Here is a 16,902-nt window from a genome sequence, read left to right as displayed (position 1 = left end):
TGTTAGAGGGGCGTGCCACTACCCTTCCCCCTGAGATACAGCTTCTACTGAGACAAGCATCCTGGTTTCACCATGTTAACCTTTTGGTTCTTCTGTCTCTGCCACCACCTCCAGATGTACCAGTGTCCCTACTGCAAATTCACCAACACGGACCTGAATCGCCTCAGAATGCACGTGATGACGCAGCACTCTGTTCAGCCAATGTTACGCTGCCCACTGTGCCAGGACATGCTCAATAATAAGATCCACCTGCAGTTCCACCTCACACACCTCCACAGTGTTGCACCCGACTGTGTTGACAAGCTAATAGCCACAGTAAGTCCTGAGTTATCACGTATACTTTGAGTGTGACTGGACGTACAAGGACTGGGAATGTTGAGAGGGTTTATGTAACCAAGGTTCGGTAGTGCATTTCTCTGTGATTATTGTTTTGTTGTACTCCTAGGTGCCTTCAAACATCTAATGTGAGCGTCTCAAAGAGAACATTATTTGTTTTAATCTGCACCAAGCAGGCATTTCTTTTCACTATTTCATTATATCCTAATATCTCATAATAAAATGGGGGGTGGGGGTGCAAAGATGTGCTCTAGTTTTCTGAGCCAGTATATGTAAGGAACTAATAAAGCTAAAACTTTTTTTAATTTAACCAAGATGTTTAAACCATAACACAAGAGTTTAGCTAAAGCAAATAATTTACTATATTATAAAATACAATGCTTTACAGCAGTATGTATGATCCTTGAACATCTTTTATGTTAAAACCATAAACTTCAATTTAGGCTAATTAAAGTTTATGGTTGGTAGCTTTGTTGTGCAACACTATTTTAAAATCAAGTGATGGATTTAACAATACTGTGTGAGAATTTAAAACTTTGTATGTCTTTATATAACATTATCCTGCTTTAAGCTTTCCACACATCCATCCCTGGCCTGAATGGCGGGTATACCATGGTTTTCATAGTGTTTTCTCTGATACCTTCACAGAACAGTTATATTAATATCATCATAAAGTTAGTTACTTGCAGGCGGACATCATTTACTAATGAGGTGACTTCTGAAGGCACTTGACTGAAACTGATTTTATCTATTTATTGCATGCAATGCATGGATATTCAAACACCATGCATTGCATAGAGCAGTTCTAATAAAGTATATTAAAGTTTAAGGGGTAAACAAGACTATTGTAGTTGATCCTGCAGATCTCTTTAGTTTTCAAACTTTGGATTCATACATTGTTAGCTATTCCTTATTTATTTTCTCTACAACTTCAATGAATTCAGATACTAATTCACTAGTCTCTGAAGAATGGCTTTGTTCTGATCAAAGCAAGACCTTTTGATTATAATTATAATATTTGTGACACAGATCAACCAATATATAATTAGCAACTGAACAAAAAATTGAGATATTATTTGCTACCTATTCAGTAGCAACTAACAGAATCACTTTCAAAGTAAATAAAATATTACATTTGTAGTTTTCGTGACGTGTGAAATCAGTGACTCTCAATTTATATTATTTTTGCTCTTGTTTTCTCAAGACAAAACAATCTTTGCTTTATTTAAAACACACCGAGGTTGAATAATCAATCAAAACTTCCCAATTTGCTTCTAAATCAAACAGCAAATCTTTGTTCTCTTCCATGCTCTGAGGCTAAATAACACGCTGAACAATCACACTATAAAACATTTCTCTGTCTGCTTCCCAGCCATTTTCATCCCCTATCTAGAAAGTAAATGACATGCACATTAGTATGGTAGATAGCAATATTTATTTCTTTTATAGTGCTAGTAATGTACTGAAACACTACAAGGGGAGACAGAACAGAGGTAATATAACACACATTAAAGCCTGAACCTTTTTACAGCTGGTGAATGCAGATGGAAATATACTTCATCCCTTTCGCATGTCTTCTTAGAATACCCTAATTAATTCTGAGATAGGTGACTTTTATTTCTTTCCAAGTGTGCATACTGATGCATTTACTCTCCCTTAATTCATTTGTTGTCTTTGCACTTCCACCATTCTTTTTTTTCCTTGTGTGTCTCTCTTATATATAAAATACATTAACTTATTTAGTCTGCTCGCCTTCATTCCAGGTCTCATTTTCTTTTTGAATTAGTTAGAGGTGATGAAAATAATTGTGCTTCATTAATTCTGAGTCTGACTGGATGATAGCCATTTTAAACTATGTTTGCCAATTAAGCAGTCTGAATTAAAAGTGACCTTGGGATCAACTCTTTCACCTAACTGTTTAATGAAGCCATTGTTTAGGAACTGGCAGGTTTCTTTTATAAATCAAATATTTGTTTGTCTTTTTTTTTTTTGCTAGTTTTATTTTTATTTTTATTTCATACATAACATTTTCTAATGTTCTAGGATTTTAACATTAAATCTAAAATGTATTTTATTAAAAGGTGCAGATACTGCCATTTTTAGAGCAATAGTACTCCAGTTAATATTAGACCTGTAGTATATAATTGTTATATATGATGTAAAAAAAACAAAAAAACATTGCAAAAGAAAACAAATGAGAACAAAACAGCCAAGATTGCTGCAGGAAGTGGATAAAGAGTTGTCACATTTAGTTTGAAATTCCAGACATGGATCACAGAGGATTCAAAGGGAAGTGCTAAGCTCACATTTGAGTTCATGCATTTAGGATTTACATGGCATTTTATGCAGTGAGGAGGAGTAAATAAAAAGAAATGTTTATGTATAAGCCAGCTGCCTATTAAGGAATTTAACAGCTGTCTGTTGTGAAACCGTACAACCAGAAATTCGTCATGGTAGCAAGTGAACACTTGTGACAAAAACTGCCATTCGAAACATTAAAGTTCAGGCAGAATTCACATAAACGTAAACACTTAGTTCTGACCTGCATTGTTCCTCTGATGTGTCATTCATTACCCAGCTCCTCCCAACACCTATGCCAGCAGAAAAGCCTGTTTTGAATGACTAAATCAGGTTTTTTCAGTGGTGTTTGTATTACTCTGCACTACGTATACAGTCAGGTAGCTGTCAAAGTATGATTTTGAGGACAGAAGTTGTCTTGTCACTAAAACATTATAAGTCAGTCTACGATTAGTTTTCCCACAGCATGGTGTTATTTGGACCTGAAAAACAATTTCTGTCAAATGCTACACATGTGTTGGATAGATGAAAAGTTAAAACACTGATATATTACACAGAAGAAGAAGAAAAAATACTTTAAAAGAAAGCATTTTCATACTTGGTAAATATTATGCTCTCAGACACCAGCTCCAGCCACACATTGTTTAAACATGTTTCTGTTTATAGTTTTTTTTTTTTTCAACTGCAGATCCATATCATTCATCATTACATATATACGTTACTCATTTTCTGTTTCCACAGAGCAGCGACTACAAATATTTTATTAATTTCCTAAAGGTGTTTCTATAGCTCTGAAAAAATAACTAAGGTCTGATTATGTTTTCTCTTTGAATGTGGTTTTGCTGGGTTTGTTTTTTTTATCTGACCAAATTCTAAGTACACATAGTCACTAAGTAAGATTGTTAACACTTTAATTCATTTGTGTTTTGTGTCTACAGGTAACAGCCACTGAGGTTCTACCAGCAAGCATGTTCATACCAGTGCCTAGTCCAGACAAAGAGTCCCAGAGCACCCCACTTGCTACAACCAACTCCATCTCTGAGGACACAAAAAAGCAGACTGGTTAGTATCTCAGTATTTGAAATATTACCTTTGAATTTCATAATATACATATTTTCTGCAATACCAACCATGGGGTTTATAAGTCATATCTTTATTTACCTTGATAAGCATTTGGCAATTTGTAAATACAAAAAAATAGTAAGTCATAAGAAAATTAGGAGAAACTACAGGTTTTTCTCACTCAGCATATTAAGCACCTTTTTATTCTGTGACTCTCACCCACCACACAACTGGATGAATGATTGGTATTTTAACACCTTGTAATTAATCACAAGGTTGATCTTTTTGTACACATTTCTGCCTGTGGATGCACAATAAAAGCATTTTTCTCCATTACTAAACTTAATTGGAAAATAACTGCAAATGGTGATGTCCTGATAAGTAGTTCTTTGCTGATTTATTTACAGATGCCACAGATGCTGATCCAGAGAAAGGGATGTCCCTCACCACAGACACAGCTGAATCTCGCAAGTCACCTTCTGAGGATCAGCAGTCAGAAAAGGAAGATGCCACTGGTTTTCTGTGCTGGAAGAAAGGCTGCAGTCAAGTGTTTAAATCCTCCAACTCTCTCCAAATGCACTTCAACGAAGTTCACAACAAGAGGCCCCAGTTACCGGTTTCTGATCGCCATGTCTATAAGTATAGATGTAACCAGTGCAGTTTGGCCTTCAAGACTGTGGAGAAACTGCAGCTTCATTCACAGTACCATGTGATAAGAGCAGCTACCATGTGCTGCCTTTGTCAGCGGAGCTTCAGAACTCTACAAGCCTTGAAGAAGCACTTAGAAACCAGCCATTTGGAGCTGAGTGAAGCTGATATCCAGCAACTTTATGGAGGATTATTGATGAACGGAGACATTATGGCAATGGGGGATCTGGCTCTCAATGAGGAGCATGGAAGCCTGGGAGAAGACGACAAAGAGGGAGACGACAGTGACCCTGAGGAAAAACAAAGCCCAACAGGCAGTGATTCTGGCTCACTACAGGAAGATTCTGGATCTGAACCCAAACGAGCACTACCATTCAGAAAGGGCCCCAACTTTACAATGGAGAAGTTTTTGGACCCGTCTCGTCCATTCAAGTGTACTGTATGCAAAGAGTCTTTTACACAGAAGAACATTCTGTTAGTTCATTATAACTCTGTCTCCCACCTACACAAGGTGAAAAGAGCTCTTCAGGAATCCACTACTGGTCAACCAGAGCCTACCAGCAGTCCTGATAATAAGCCATTTAAGTGCAGCACTTGCAATGTGGCATATAGCCAGAGTTCAACTCTGGAAATCCACATGCGCTCTGTTCTACACCAGACCAAAGCTAGGGCAGCCAAACTTGAAGCAGCTGGAGGGATCACCAGTTCTGCAAGTACAATTAGCGGAGGGTCCAGCACGAGCACGTCAACAACTAGTCCAAGCCCAGCTAATAACTCTACTCCCAGCTCAGCAAACCACAGTTCTTCTGGATCTCAGGCAGCTCAAAGTATTCATGGAGGAAATCACATGAATCAGACTCATGGCATTGAAAGTTTGGGAAATTCTTCAGCAAGCTGTCATTCATCATCTGAGAACCATGAAGTAAAAAAGTCTAAATTTAGCGAGATTCTCTCTGCAAGAGGGCAACAGCAGCAGCTTCAGCAACAACAGCAATTGGCTCAAGCACAAGCTCAGGCTCAAGCCCAGCTTCAGCAGGAGCTTCAGCAGCAGGCTGCTCTTTTACAATCACAGCTATTCAATCCAGCACTTCTGCAGCACTTCCCACTGACAACTGATGCACTTCTGCCACTGCAGCAGCAGCAATTACTGTTCCCTTTCTATATCCCTGGAGCAGAATTTCAACTCAATCCAGATATCAACATCAGCAACTCTGTTCTCGGCCTAGCAGGATCTGCAGCTTCTACCCTGCAAGAAGATTTAAAAAACTCAGCCCAGCAGGCCCAGCAGAGTTGCTTGCAGCAGCAATTAATGCATCACCACCTACAACAGCAACACCAACAGCAGCAGCAGCAGCAGCATCAACAGCAACAGCAGCAGCAGCAAGCTCACTCGCAGATTCAAGGGCAGATGGCTTTGCTGCAGCAGAGTGCATCTCTTCTCCAGCAGGCTGAAAAAAAGCAGAAACATTCCTCCTCAAAAGATGAGAAAGATAAAGAAATACAAAAGGAGAAAGATGTAACTGAGAAAAGTGAGAACAATATAAACAAAGATTCCACCGAAATCAAATCAAAAGAAAAAAAGGACATTCAAAGCATTTCACTAAACATTAACCAAGATTCTGGCATGCTTCCACCTAGGATTGCTTCAGATGCTCGAGGAAATGCAACTAAAGCTTTGCTGGAAAACTTTGGATTTGAATTAGTTATTCAGTACAACGAAAATAAACAGAAAGCTCAGAAAAAGACAAGTGGACCTACAGGATCAGGTGGTTCAGGTGGAATAATGAAGGTTGTAGATCCCATTGAGGGATTAGAGAAACTGGAATGTGAAGCCTGTGGCAAGCTGTTTTCAAACATACTGATTCTAAAGAGTCACCAGGAACATATCCACCAGGCTTTTTTCCCGTTTCGATCCTTGGAGAGATTTGCTAAGGAATACAGAGAGCATTATGATAAACTCTATCCACTAAGACCTCCAACACCAGAAGCTAGTCCTGCTCCTGCCCCACCTCCTCCTCCACCGCCACCTCCTCCACCACCCCAAAGAGCTCCAACACCAAATATTCCAGTCTCTGCAGCCTCGCTCACTCCTCCCACTGTACCCCCTCCACAACCCCCAGTTACAATGACACAAATACCCATGCCAATGGATTTACCCTTGTTCTCTCCACTCATGATGCAACCCATGTCTTTGCAGTCCCTGCCCACTCAGTTGCCTCCTCAGTTACCTTCTGTTGAGCCAAGCTTGGCATCAGACTTGGCCCAACTCTATCAACAACAGCTTACACCTGCCATGTTACAGCAACAGAACAAGAGGCCACGGACTCGCATCACTGATGACCAGCTTAGGGTCCTGCGACAGTACTTTGATATAAACAACTCGCCAAACGAAGAACAAATTAAAGAAATGGCAGATAAGTCTGGGCTGCCACAAAAAGTGATAAAGCACTGGTTCAGAAACACGCTCTTTAAAGAACGTCAGCGCAACAAGGACTCTCCTTACAATTTCAATAATCCTCCAACAACAACTCTAGAAGAAACAAAAATTGATTCCAAACCTCCTTCCCCTGAACCTCAGAAACATGAATTCTATGGAAGTAAGAGATCATCTAGGACCCGGTTTACTGACTACCAGCTAAGAGTCCTACAAGATTTCTTTGATGCAAATGCTTATCCGAAAGATGACGAATTTGAACAGCTCTCCAACCTTTTGAGCCTCCCCACCCGTGTTATTGTTGTGTGGTTCCAAAATGCTCGACAAAAGGCAAGAAAGAATTATGAAAACCAGGGTGAGGGAGCCAAAGATGGAGAAAGGCGAGAACTGTCAAATGACCGATATATCCGTACATCAAATCTAAACTACCAGTGCAAGAAATGCAGTCTGGTTTTCCAGCGTATCTTTGACCTGATAAAGCACCAAAAGAAGCTGTGTTACAAAGATGAAGATGAGGATGGGCAGTATGACAGCCAAAATGAAGATTCGTTGGATTTTTCCCATGACAGCTATACTCCCTCTGGGTCGTCCTGTCACACACCAATGCCCTCCTCTTCAAGTCTTTGCCCTCTTGCTCCATCAACGTCAGCGTTTTCACAACTCTCATCGGCTGAGAAAGAGGAAGCATCACCAGCAACCACCTCAAACCCCTATGATGAAAACCCCAAACAGCTGCCAGAAATTTCTAGTGATCCACGAGATACTCAAACTTCTATAAAGCAGGAAATCATACTCCAAAACCAATCTGAGCCCCAACACACTAGATCTCAGAGAGAGGAAAAGATGCACGTCTCTAAGGCTGTCAAGCATTCGTCACTGTCTCAGCAACAGCAGCAGTGTGGCCCATCATCTTCTCAGACAACCCAGGCATCCTCACAAAGCTCCCACTTGGGCCTCAATCCACATCTGTCCTCTGCCACACAGCAGCTGGCACAGCAGATGATTCCATACCAATGTGAGCAGTGCAAGATTGGCTTTCCATCCTTTGAGCACTGGCAAGAACACCAGCAACTGCACTTTCTCTCTGTGCAAAATCAGTTCATCCATCCTCAGTTCCTTGATCGTCCAATTGACATGCCCTTTATGCTGTTTGATCCCAGCAATCCTCTGCTGGCAACCCAGCTTCTCTCTGGTGCAATGCCTCAGATACCCAGCAGTTCTGCCACCTCTCCATCCACTCCAACCTCCACCATGAACTCCCTGAAAAGAAAGCTTGAAGAAAAGGCTAGTACTAGCCCTGGAGAGAATGACAGTGCAAACAGTGGAGAGGAACCACAGAGAGACAAGCGGCTCAGAACCACCATTACACCTGAGCAACTAGAAATCCTGTATCAGAAGTATTTATTAGACTCAAACCCCACTCGTAAAATGCTTGATCACATTGCTCATGAGGTGGGATTAAAAAAGAGAGTTGTGCAAGTGTGGTTCCAAAATACTAGAGCAAGAGAGAGAAAAGGCCAGTTCAGGGCTGTAGGGCCTGCCCAAGCTCATCGTAGGTGCCCGTTTTGCCGAGCTCTATTCAAGGCAAAAACAGCCCTTGAGGCACACATTAGATCTCGTCACTGGCATGAAGCCAAACGTGCTGGATACAATTTGACTCTCACTGGTTTGTTACCTGAGCAGGAGAGCATGCAAATTAAAATGGATGTTTTGGATACATCAGGCTACTCCCAACTAGCCTCAACAGTGAACAGTGATGGACAAAGCTCCTCTATGTCTCCAGTGAATAAAAGCATGGATCTGTCTCCCAGGGGTCTGCTGAGCCCTTCATCCATCAAAGTTGAAGGAATGGAAGACTTTGAGGGTGCAACAATGTCCTCGGTGAACCTTAGCTTTGATCCAAACAAACTGGATAATGACGACTGTTCATCTGTGAACACGGCAATCACAGACACAACTACAGGGGATGAGGCCAATGCAGACATTGACAGCGCTGATGCAAAGCCCAGCCACAATAGTGGTGATTACCTACCCAAGTCTGGAGGTACATCCACTATGCTCGAAAATGATGACCAAATGTCATCAGGGTTAGTGAGCCCTGCAACAAGCTTTTATGCTAAGGACTATGAAAATGAACATATAATTGACCACAGTGAGACATCCAGCCTGGCTGACCCCTGCTCACCAAGCCCTGGAGCCTCAGGTACCAGGAGCATTGACAGTGGAGACAGACCAGGCCAAAAGCGCTTCCGGACCCAAATGACGAACCTCCAGTTGAAAGTGTTGAAGTCTTGCTTTAATGACTACAGAACACCCACTATGCTGGAGTGTGAGGTGCTTGGCAATGAAATTGGACTTCCAAAGAGAGTGGTTCAAGTGTGGTTTCAAAATGCTCGTGCCAAGGAGAAAAAGGCGAAACTGAACATGGCTAAGCACTTTGGAATAAACCAGACATCTTACGAGGGGCCAAAGACTGAATGCACATTGTGTGCCGTTAAGTACAGTGCTCGCCTTTCTGTTCGTGATCATATATTCTCTCAACAACACATATCTAAGGTGAAAGATACCATTGGGAGCCAGATTGATAAAGAAAAAGAATATTTTGACCCAGCTACTGTTCGCCAGCTCATGGCCCAGCAAGAGATGGATCGCATTAAGAAGGCCAATGAAGTTTTGGGTCTGGCACAACAGCAGGCCATGCAGCAGCAGGGGATGTTTGATAACCCTGCTATGCAGGCTCTGAATCTCCAGTCAGCCTACCCAAATCTTCAAGGCATCCCACCTGTACTTTTGCCAGGGGTTGGTAGCCCTTCTCTATCCAGCTTTAACTCATCTAATTCAGGTATGTCATTGTTTCAAACTGACTGAATACCAGTCTTTGCATGCTATACAAAGAAACTTGAAACTTATAATAGACATCTTGAAGAAATATTACATTTCTCTTGCCCTTCTATCAGTTGCATGAATTTGCACACTGTACATAGTGTACTCTTTTATATATTGATCTTTTACTATTCTTGATATGCTGCAGAGGTTTACGCTCTTGTTACAAAAAATTAGCTAACTTGACTGACTTTTCTTTATAAAACTTAAATAAGCCATTGCCATTCATATATCAGCAATCTTCTTTATTCTTCTATGTGTACTGAACAAAATGCCTTGTTTTTTTCTCTTTGCAACTGTTAATGCTACTTTTTTGTACTTCTTGTTTTTTCTGACAAACTTTCAGCTTTAACTCCTCCAAAACCCTCAAACCTCCTGAATATGACGGGTGCCAGTGTTCCCTCACCAAGCCTGCCCACTTCTGGATTGCCTAATAAACCTCCCTCTTCAGCATCTCTTGCAGCATCGAGCCCTGCCCAGACCAACACATCTGCTTCTCATTCAAGCCCTACGCCCACATCGAGCTCCACTTCCTCCACTACCCCATCAAGCTTACGACCTGGATCCCACAAGGAACGTGATGCTGAAAGTTTAAGAGAGAAGGAGAAGGATAAACCCAAGGAAAAGACAGAAAAACCCTCAACTCCATCTTCAACTGGAAGCACCCCGGCCCCTTCCACTTCTGCTGCAAGTGCCAAGAAGGAGAAACCAGACACAGCTGTTCCTGCCACCTCCATGCCAACACCTGGTATGGAGTATGTGGTAGATCCTGCCCAGCTTCAAGCTCTGCAGGCCGCTTTAGCATCAGACCCCACAGCTCTCCTTACAAACCAATTTTTACCTTACTTCATGCCAGGCTTTTCCCCTTATTACACCCCACAGATCCCTGGTGCTCTCCAGGGGGGCTATCTGCAACCAATGTATGGTATGGAAAGTCTTTTCCCATATAACCCAGCATTGTCCCAAGCACTCATGGGTCTTTCCCCAGGTTCACTATTGCAGCATTACCAGCAATATCAGCAAAGCTTACAGGAGGCACTACAGCAGCAGCAGCGGCAGCTTCAACAGATCCAGCAACCCAAGGCAAGCCAAACTGCAGCTCCTACTCAAAACTTAGGGGATCGCAAAGAAGCTGCCAAAGATTCAGTCAAAACAGAGGAGCAAAAGAGCAATCCCCACAGTGAAACCCCCATATCCTCCTCCTCTCGTAAAAAAGTATCTTCTGAGCAGAACGAAATAGATGACAAAGCTATGGACCTTCATCTAGACCAGTACATTGTCCCCAAGACGCAGAGTAAACTTGCCTGTCGCAAGTGTCAAGCTGTTTTCACCAAGGAAGAAGCGGCTATTACCCACATTAAATCTAACTGTTTCTTTGGTCAATCTGTGGCAAATCTGCAAGAGGTGTTGCTGCGTGTCCCCGGTGGCGTAGGTGTAGGGGGCGGAAGTCTCTATGACTGCTTGGCTTGTGACACTACGTTGGATGGAGAGAAAGCACTCAGTCAACACCTGGAATCGGCATTGCACAAACACAGAACAATCAAGCGTTCAGTCAGAAATGCCAAAGAGCACGCTACTAGTTTATTACCTCACTCTTCAGCCTGCTTCCCCAGTCCTAACACCGCATCTACCTCGCAGTCTGCCACTCATCCCATCAGCAGCCCATCTCCCTTGCCAACAACATCAGCCACCATGCCATCCTCTGCTGTCTCCACTTCCCTGTGCTCTTCCTCTAAGGCCCAACTCAATACCGCAGCTGTCGGCAAACCCTGGCCCCAGGTCCCCTTCTCCAGAGCTTCAGCTGGAAAGCCCAGTGCTAGTCCCTCCTCCTCTTTTCCTCCAGTGTCCTCACCCTCAACGGTTACCTCAAGTTCATTGAGCACCTCAGGAGTTCAGACCTCGATACCAACAGACGTCTTTACCGACGAGTCTGACTCTGACAGCAGTCAGAAGTCAGCAGATAGGCAGGGCAGGGCAACAGAGGAGCCGCAGCAGCCTACCTATGTCAAAGACAGTAGTAGTTGTAGTAGTAACCTGGCTAGTGTAGGAACAGACTCCATCAGATTGTAAAAGAGCTTTCAGTGATGGACAATATTTAAAAAAAAAATACAAAGAAAATGACAAAAAAACACAAAAAAATCATAAAAAGCAGCAATGTTAAAAATACATTAAAAGTATACAAACCAATTTCAGAAAAAGATGTGTAAAGACTAACTGCAATTCCAAAGCTTGTAACCAAAAATTAAATGTTAGTGGATTGTTTTCCCATATCAACATGCTGGTTTTTATTTTTTTAATTTTTCATTTTCTTTATGTTTAACCCAACTGAAATCCAGGCATACTAAGGTGTGAGGACAAGAAAGATCAAAGATCATAGCAGTTATATTTTATGTAATAGTGGAAAAATGCTGTACTGTATGGCGATGGACTGCCTCAAAGTTGGCAAATGGCCCAATAGCCCTTTTTTTTTAAAGAATGCAAGTAAGTAACCCAATACTTTCTACTTAAGAGCACAGTCACTAAAAGCCAGTATGTACTGTATGGGAGAATAGTCTGTTCAGTTCAGTTTTCTTGCTACTTAAGCATTCAGATACCAATGGCTTGCAAAAGTAAAAGAATAATGTAATGTCTATTTTATTCTCAGGTCAACAGCTCAAAGATGTTTTTTTCTGTTACAGAGACTCACGTTTAACTTTTTTTTTCCAATAAGATGATTTTTTTTTTCTTCCTTAACTTGATTTAACAACAAAGTTCTGTGTTAAATTTAATTTAACAAGGCATTTCTTCTGGGCATTTTAAAGAATTAATGATTAATATTCCTAATTTTAAAATCCTCATAAAGTGAGGAATTCCCATTATATCCAGATAAGCATTGCAGACATAGTAATGGACAATTTGAAAAAGCTTTTGATAAAAAAAAAAATAATAAAACCTTCTGTATTTATGATAGATATGAGCATTTTTGGTGTTGAGTAGATTGTTGCATTGGAAATGAATTTCAACAGTATGGTAGGTTGGGGAAAAAAAACTTTGTGTACATTTAACTTTTGTATTGTCTAATTTTAAGACACTTCATTTGATGTTGACTTGGTCATTCCAATAGTCTAGGTTAATGAGAGGTAATTTATCTAAACATTATTTCTGTCTTATCAAACTCTTGTGAAACATTCTCCCAAATGCCCCTGTTGACAAGGCAGGATCCTCTTTAGGATCAAAATTTATTTAATTTTGTGATGTGGTTAGTATTGTTCAAACCAAATGATCCTGGGTGAAATACTGAGAGATTTATTTTTTATTTAATTTTTGTGTTAACTTTGTGCACTTGTCAGACTCCTAATTGTCATTCTTCTAGTTTCTTTCTTCGCACTTATTTTCCCTTCTGCCCTGTGTTCGTAGTCATATATACTACAAAGCAGGTATGTTGTTCTTCATGTTGAGTGGCTACATTGTTTGTTTGTTTGTTTTTTTTCTGTCAGTTTTGTTTTCATAAATGAAAAAAAGATTACTACTAATAATTCTCACGCTTTAAGACAAAAGAAAATCCAAAGACTAAACACTTTCACCATTGGTGCATAAAGATGAGAAAAGAGGCTTCTTTATACTTGAGAATTTGTTGCTTTTTTTTGAGGAAAGAACACAAAGTTTTAAAAGTTAAAGGAGTACGTATCCAAGTTGCCATTTCTGCTTGTTCGCAAGCAAGCGGGTAGCTTTTTTACGTAAATAACCAAAAACCAAAAAGGGCCCTTGTCCTTGCATTGTGGAGTAGCACCGTTACAGAGCCATTGCAGTTTGTAAGATAGAGGTTATTGATTTTTGTTTGACTTTTGTCACAATTAAATGTCCATTTTTTTTAAAGAAAATGTATAAGGTCTGGTCTTCAAGGACATACTTTTTGCTGCTAATGTAGATTTTTGAAAAAACAAAAATGAAAAAAATTAATACCTAGATGCATGCTCATTTTGCTTTTGGCTAAGCTTTAACTAAAACAAACAATAAACCAATTTCTTGCCTCTGCAACACTTTTTTTTTTCTTGTTGCAAAAACGGAACTTTGAAGACTGTGAATATTTGTTCCAAAGGACATTTTGCGGAGTTTCTTTTTGAACAGACCAATGTTTAAAGCCAATGATCTATAACGTTTGTAAAGAACAGTGCATTCCAAATATCACTATGGATTTTTCTTAAGCAAGGACTGATCAATCTGATTTCATTTGATTGTTTTTATTTTCACAATCTATTTTCTCTCATTTTTTTAAATGACTGTAAACTGTTGTGTATATTTTTTGCATAGTTGGTTGCTGAACACAGTGACCTCTGTATGTCAATTTGTGCTGGCATGGAACATGGCTGAAAATCCCTCCATCCAATCAAGGTTGTTGCTTACTTGTTAAGCAAGTAACAGTGGTTACCAAAAAATGTATATAATACATCTGGTACTGATGTGTCTCATGTTTTGATTTTTCTTTTCTACATTATTGCCATTCAACCTCCCCCTAGTCTCAGAGGGAATCAATGGCTTTTTGCTGAGGTCTTGTCACCCTTTCCCATGAGGTCTAATAGTGACTTGTTTCATGTTTGTGCAGGGTACCACTTCCACTCTTAGATTACAGGTTTTTAGGGGCATCTTGAGTCCAAAGCATTATTTCTGCTGAAGAGTTGGAAGTTTATTTCATTTTATTGAAGATGTCCCTTGCTTTCAAACACTTCGGATGCTCTCATGTCCAAAGAAGTCATCTAATTAATTTTGCTGGAAAGGAAATGGTTGTGTATAGGTGCCCGCATCTTCTCATTTTAATGATGTGAAACACAAGATTTTCTAAACCAAAACCAAGGTGTCTTTAAATTTTTTGGGTAAAAAAAACGTTTGGTCAATATTAACCCTAATGAATACAAGGCACAATCTCTAAAGTGTTTTTAAAAAAGTGCTACTTCTGGCAGAAAATGTGACTTGGTGTTAATACCTTGCTGTGCTGTTTATGTCAGTAGCTCTAGTCTTCAAGCTTGAAAATTCTGAAATCCAGTTCCTTGGAATACTGTTAATGTGTACCTTAAGTTATCCAGTTTACTGTCTCAACTATGTTTTGTTTTCATATTTTATTTTTTAAAGATTGATAAATATACATTATTTTATTTTGTTTGCAATTTGCTTTAATTTCTGTATATTACTTTTAATCATAAATTAACACTAGCTTTAATTTGAATTGCTGAAATTGAGAAAAACAGACTAAAATGACCTGGCCACTTTATGGTGTGACAATGTTCTTTATATTCACTGTTTCAATGTTATTGTTTGTTCTCTGTTTACTCAAAGTGTAATCATGTGGGCTCTCTTGTGGACCACAAAGTTGAGGTCTCCACAATAGACTGATGCCAGTATGGGTGTGTTTTGTGTGCCTGTGTATATCTGTGTGTATTTCAGAAGAGCCAGCATCAATTCAACTTTTCTTTTTTTCTTGTTTGCCTTTTTTATTTTTTTTGTTCATGTGTTACACACCAAATAAACAGAACCACAAAGCTGGATTGTAATAAAATTCTAAACAAATCAAACTGAAAAATAATAGCTCTTAACAAGAACGATGAAACCGAAGCACTGAGCAGTTTTCAACATTGATTGAATATGTTAATGTGGCCAAAGCTTTTATGCAGTTGTGACAAAAAAAAGCGACAATTTCTGCCCCGTATGAGTGCATATTTTATAGTGGCTACAATAAAATATATGCGAGTTACACATTGAGATACATTCAATGGACACTTACAAGAAAAAGACAAAGACAAGATTTTGCTGTAGAGGTCATTTTTTTTGCCCACTGTGAAACATGTACCTGTATACAGATATAGATATATTTAAAGACATTTTTTTTCCTCCTTTTTTTTTTTTATTTTATTTTTTTTGTCTTTGAGATGAAGAAAGAATGAAAATGAATAAAACGGACTCTGGGAAGCTTTGGAGACCTCGTTAGGAGGACACGAGAGGCTGCGGGCACACCAAAACTGGGCACGGGAGCCAAAGGCAGGCTCGAAACAGCTTTAAAAACCACCTCTTTATTTGATTACTGACATCTCTGTAATGGGAATGGACTCTGGAACCAATGGACTTGTGTGACACAGAGGGAAGTCTTTAAATGAAACTGAACTTTAAGTGGCTCCAGCTGCCTCTAACCTCCCCCATCCCCTCCCTCCATCTGTCCTTTCTTTCTCTAGCTCTGCCTCAGCTTCTGCTCTTTGATGGACATTTTTCAGATTTCAGGACAGAATGGACAGAGATGCTTGCTTCATTTCTTCCTCTTCACGTTGCTACCCGTTTAATTTTCTTGTGCTTGTCTCTGGCTGACAAGTACAGCTCTCCAGTCAAACGGCGACTCATCCCTCTCTGTGTTGGTTACATAATCTAAATAGGGAAATTATTAACATAGAGAGGGGACGAGTTCTCGGAGCTGTCTTTCTTAGAGGCAGACACTAAAAAAAAGCATAATAACCAAAATTACCAACCAAACTAACAACCAAACAACCATTTGCTCCAGCTTCAAAGATGAACTGTTACCTGGAGCGCTCTGTTCTTTTTGTGACTTCTGGTGCCACAATGTTTTTTTACGCTTTTAGTTTTTCTTTCCTTTAATTACTCCTCCTTTGAGCCTCATAAGCATGGCTCTGTGGCTCCAGGAAGCCCATCTGAGGGTAGAAAAAAACAGCCTTGCAATGTACAAAAAAGAGCAAGTTAAACCAAAAATGTTGTTCTTGATGTCTTTTCTATACTGTAGTCTTGTTAGTTTTTTTTTTTTTTGTTACTGTAATTATATGAAGATTTCCAGACTGTACCAAATTACATGGAAACTAACATACATACAACCACATGGAACTTCAGACTTTTAAAGAAACTTTTGTCACAAAACCTTGTTGTCCTAGTTAAGTTGATTGTAGATGGTAATTGAATATACTCCTTTGAAAATATTTCATCAAGTATGTTTCTTGCTCATTGTGATACATTAAAAAATTATGAGCATAAACTGCACTGTTTGGACTCATTTTTGAGTGTCGCGAGAGTGGAACCCATCCAGGTATGCATGATTTGACTTTTCAATCAGAGGCATCAGATGTTTGGCCTAAGGCCCATTTAAGGCCTGAGAATGATTTTGTACTGCTGCAATTCAAACACTGTACAGGTCTGACCCTGTATCTGATTAATACAGATACAGATTTTAAAAACATACTGAGAAATTTAGCTTATTCAAATGTAAAATCTCT

The 16,902-nt window shown here is 39.8% G+C and overlaps 1 protein-coding gene across 4 annotated transcripts in view; it reads left to right on the top strand.

Moving 5' to 3' along the window:
• Positions 1 to 16,669, top strand: part of zfhx3b (zinc finger homeobox 3b) — a 312,657-nt gene extending 295,988 nt beyond the window's left edge. For all 4 annotated transcript variants that reach the window (XM_017303941.2, XM_017303940.2, XM_008405336.3 and 1 more), the window contains 4 exons: positions 115 to 315; positions 3,573 to 3,696; positions 4,104 to 9,620; positions 10,008 to 16,669. In XM_017303941.2, the coding sequence (XP_017159430.2) occupies positions 115 to 315; positions 3,573 to 3,696; positions 4,104 to 9,620; positions 10,008 to 11,731 (7,566 nt within the window). In that variant the 3' untranslated portion in view covers positions 11,732 to 16,669. The remainder of the gene's footprint in view (positions 1 to 114; positions 316 to 3,572; positions 3,697 to 4,103; positions 9,621 to 10,007) is intronic.
• The last annotated feature ends 233 nt before the right edge of the window (positions 16,670 to 16,902 follow it).

This window comes from Poecilia reticulata, chromosome 3, assembly GCF_904066995.2.
Source record: "Poecilia reticulata chromosome 3, P_reticulata-male-v2, whole genome shotgun sequence".
NCBI classification, from domain to species: domain Eukaryota; kingdom Metazoa; phylum Chordata; class Actinopteri; order Cyprinodontiformes; family Poeciliidae; genus Poecilia; species Poecilia reticulata.
The sequence above is the reverse complement of the archived record's forward strand: the minus strand, read 5'-3'. Positions and strand labels throughout refer to the sequence as shown.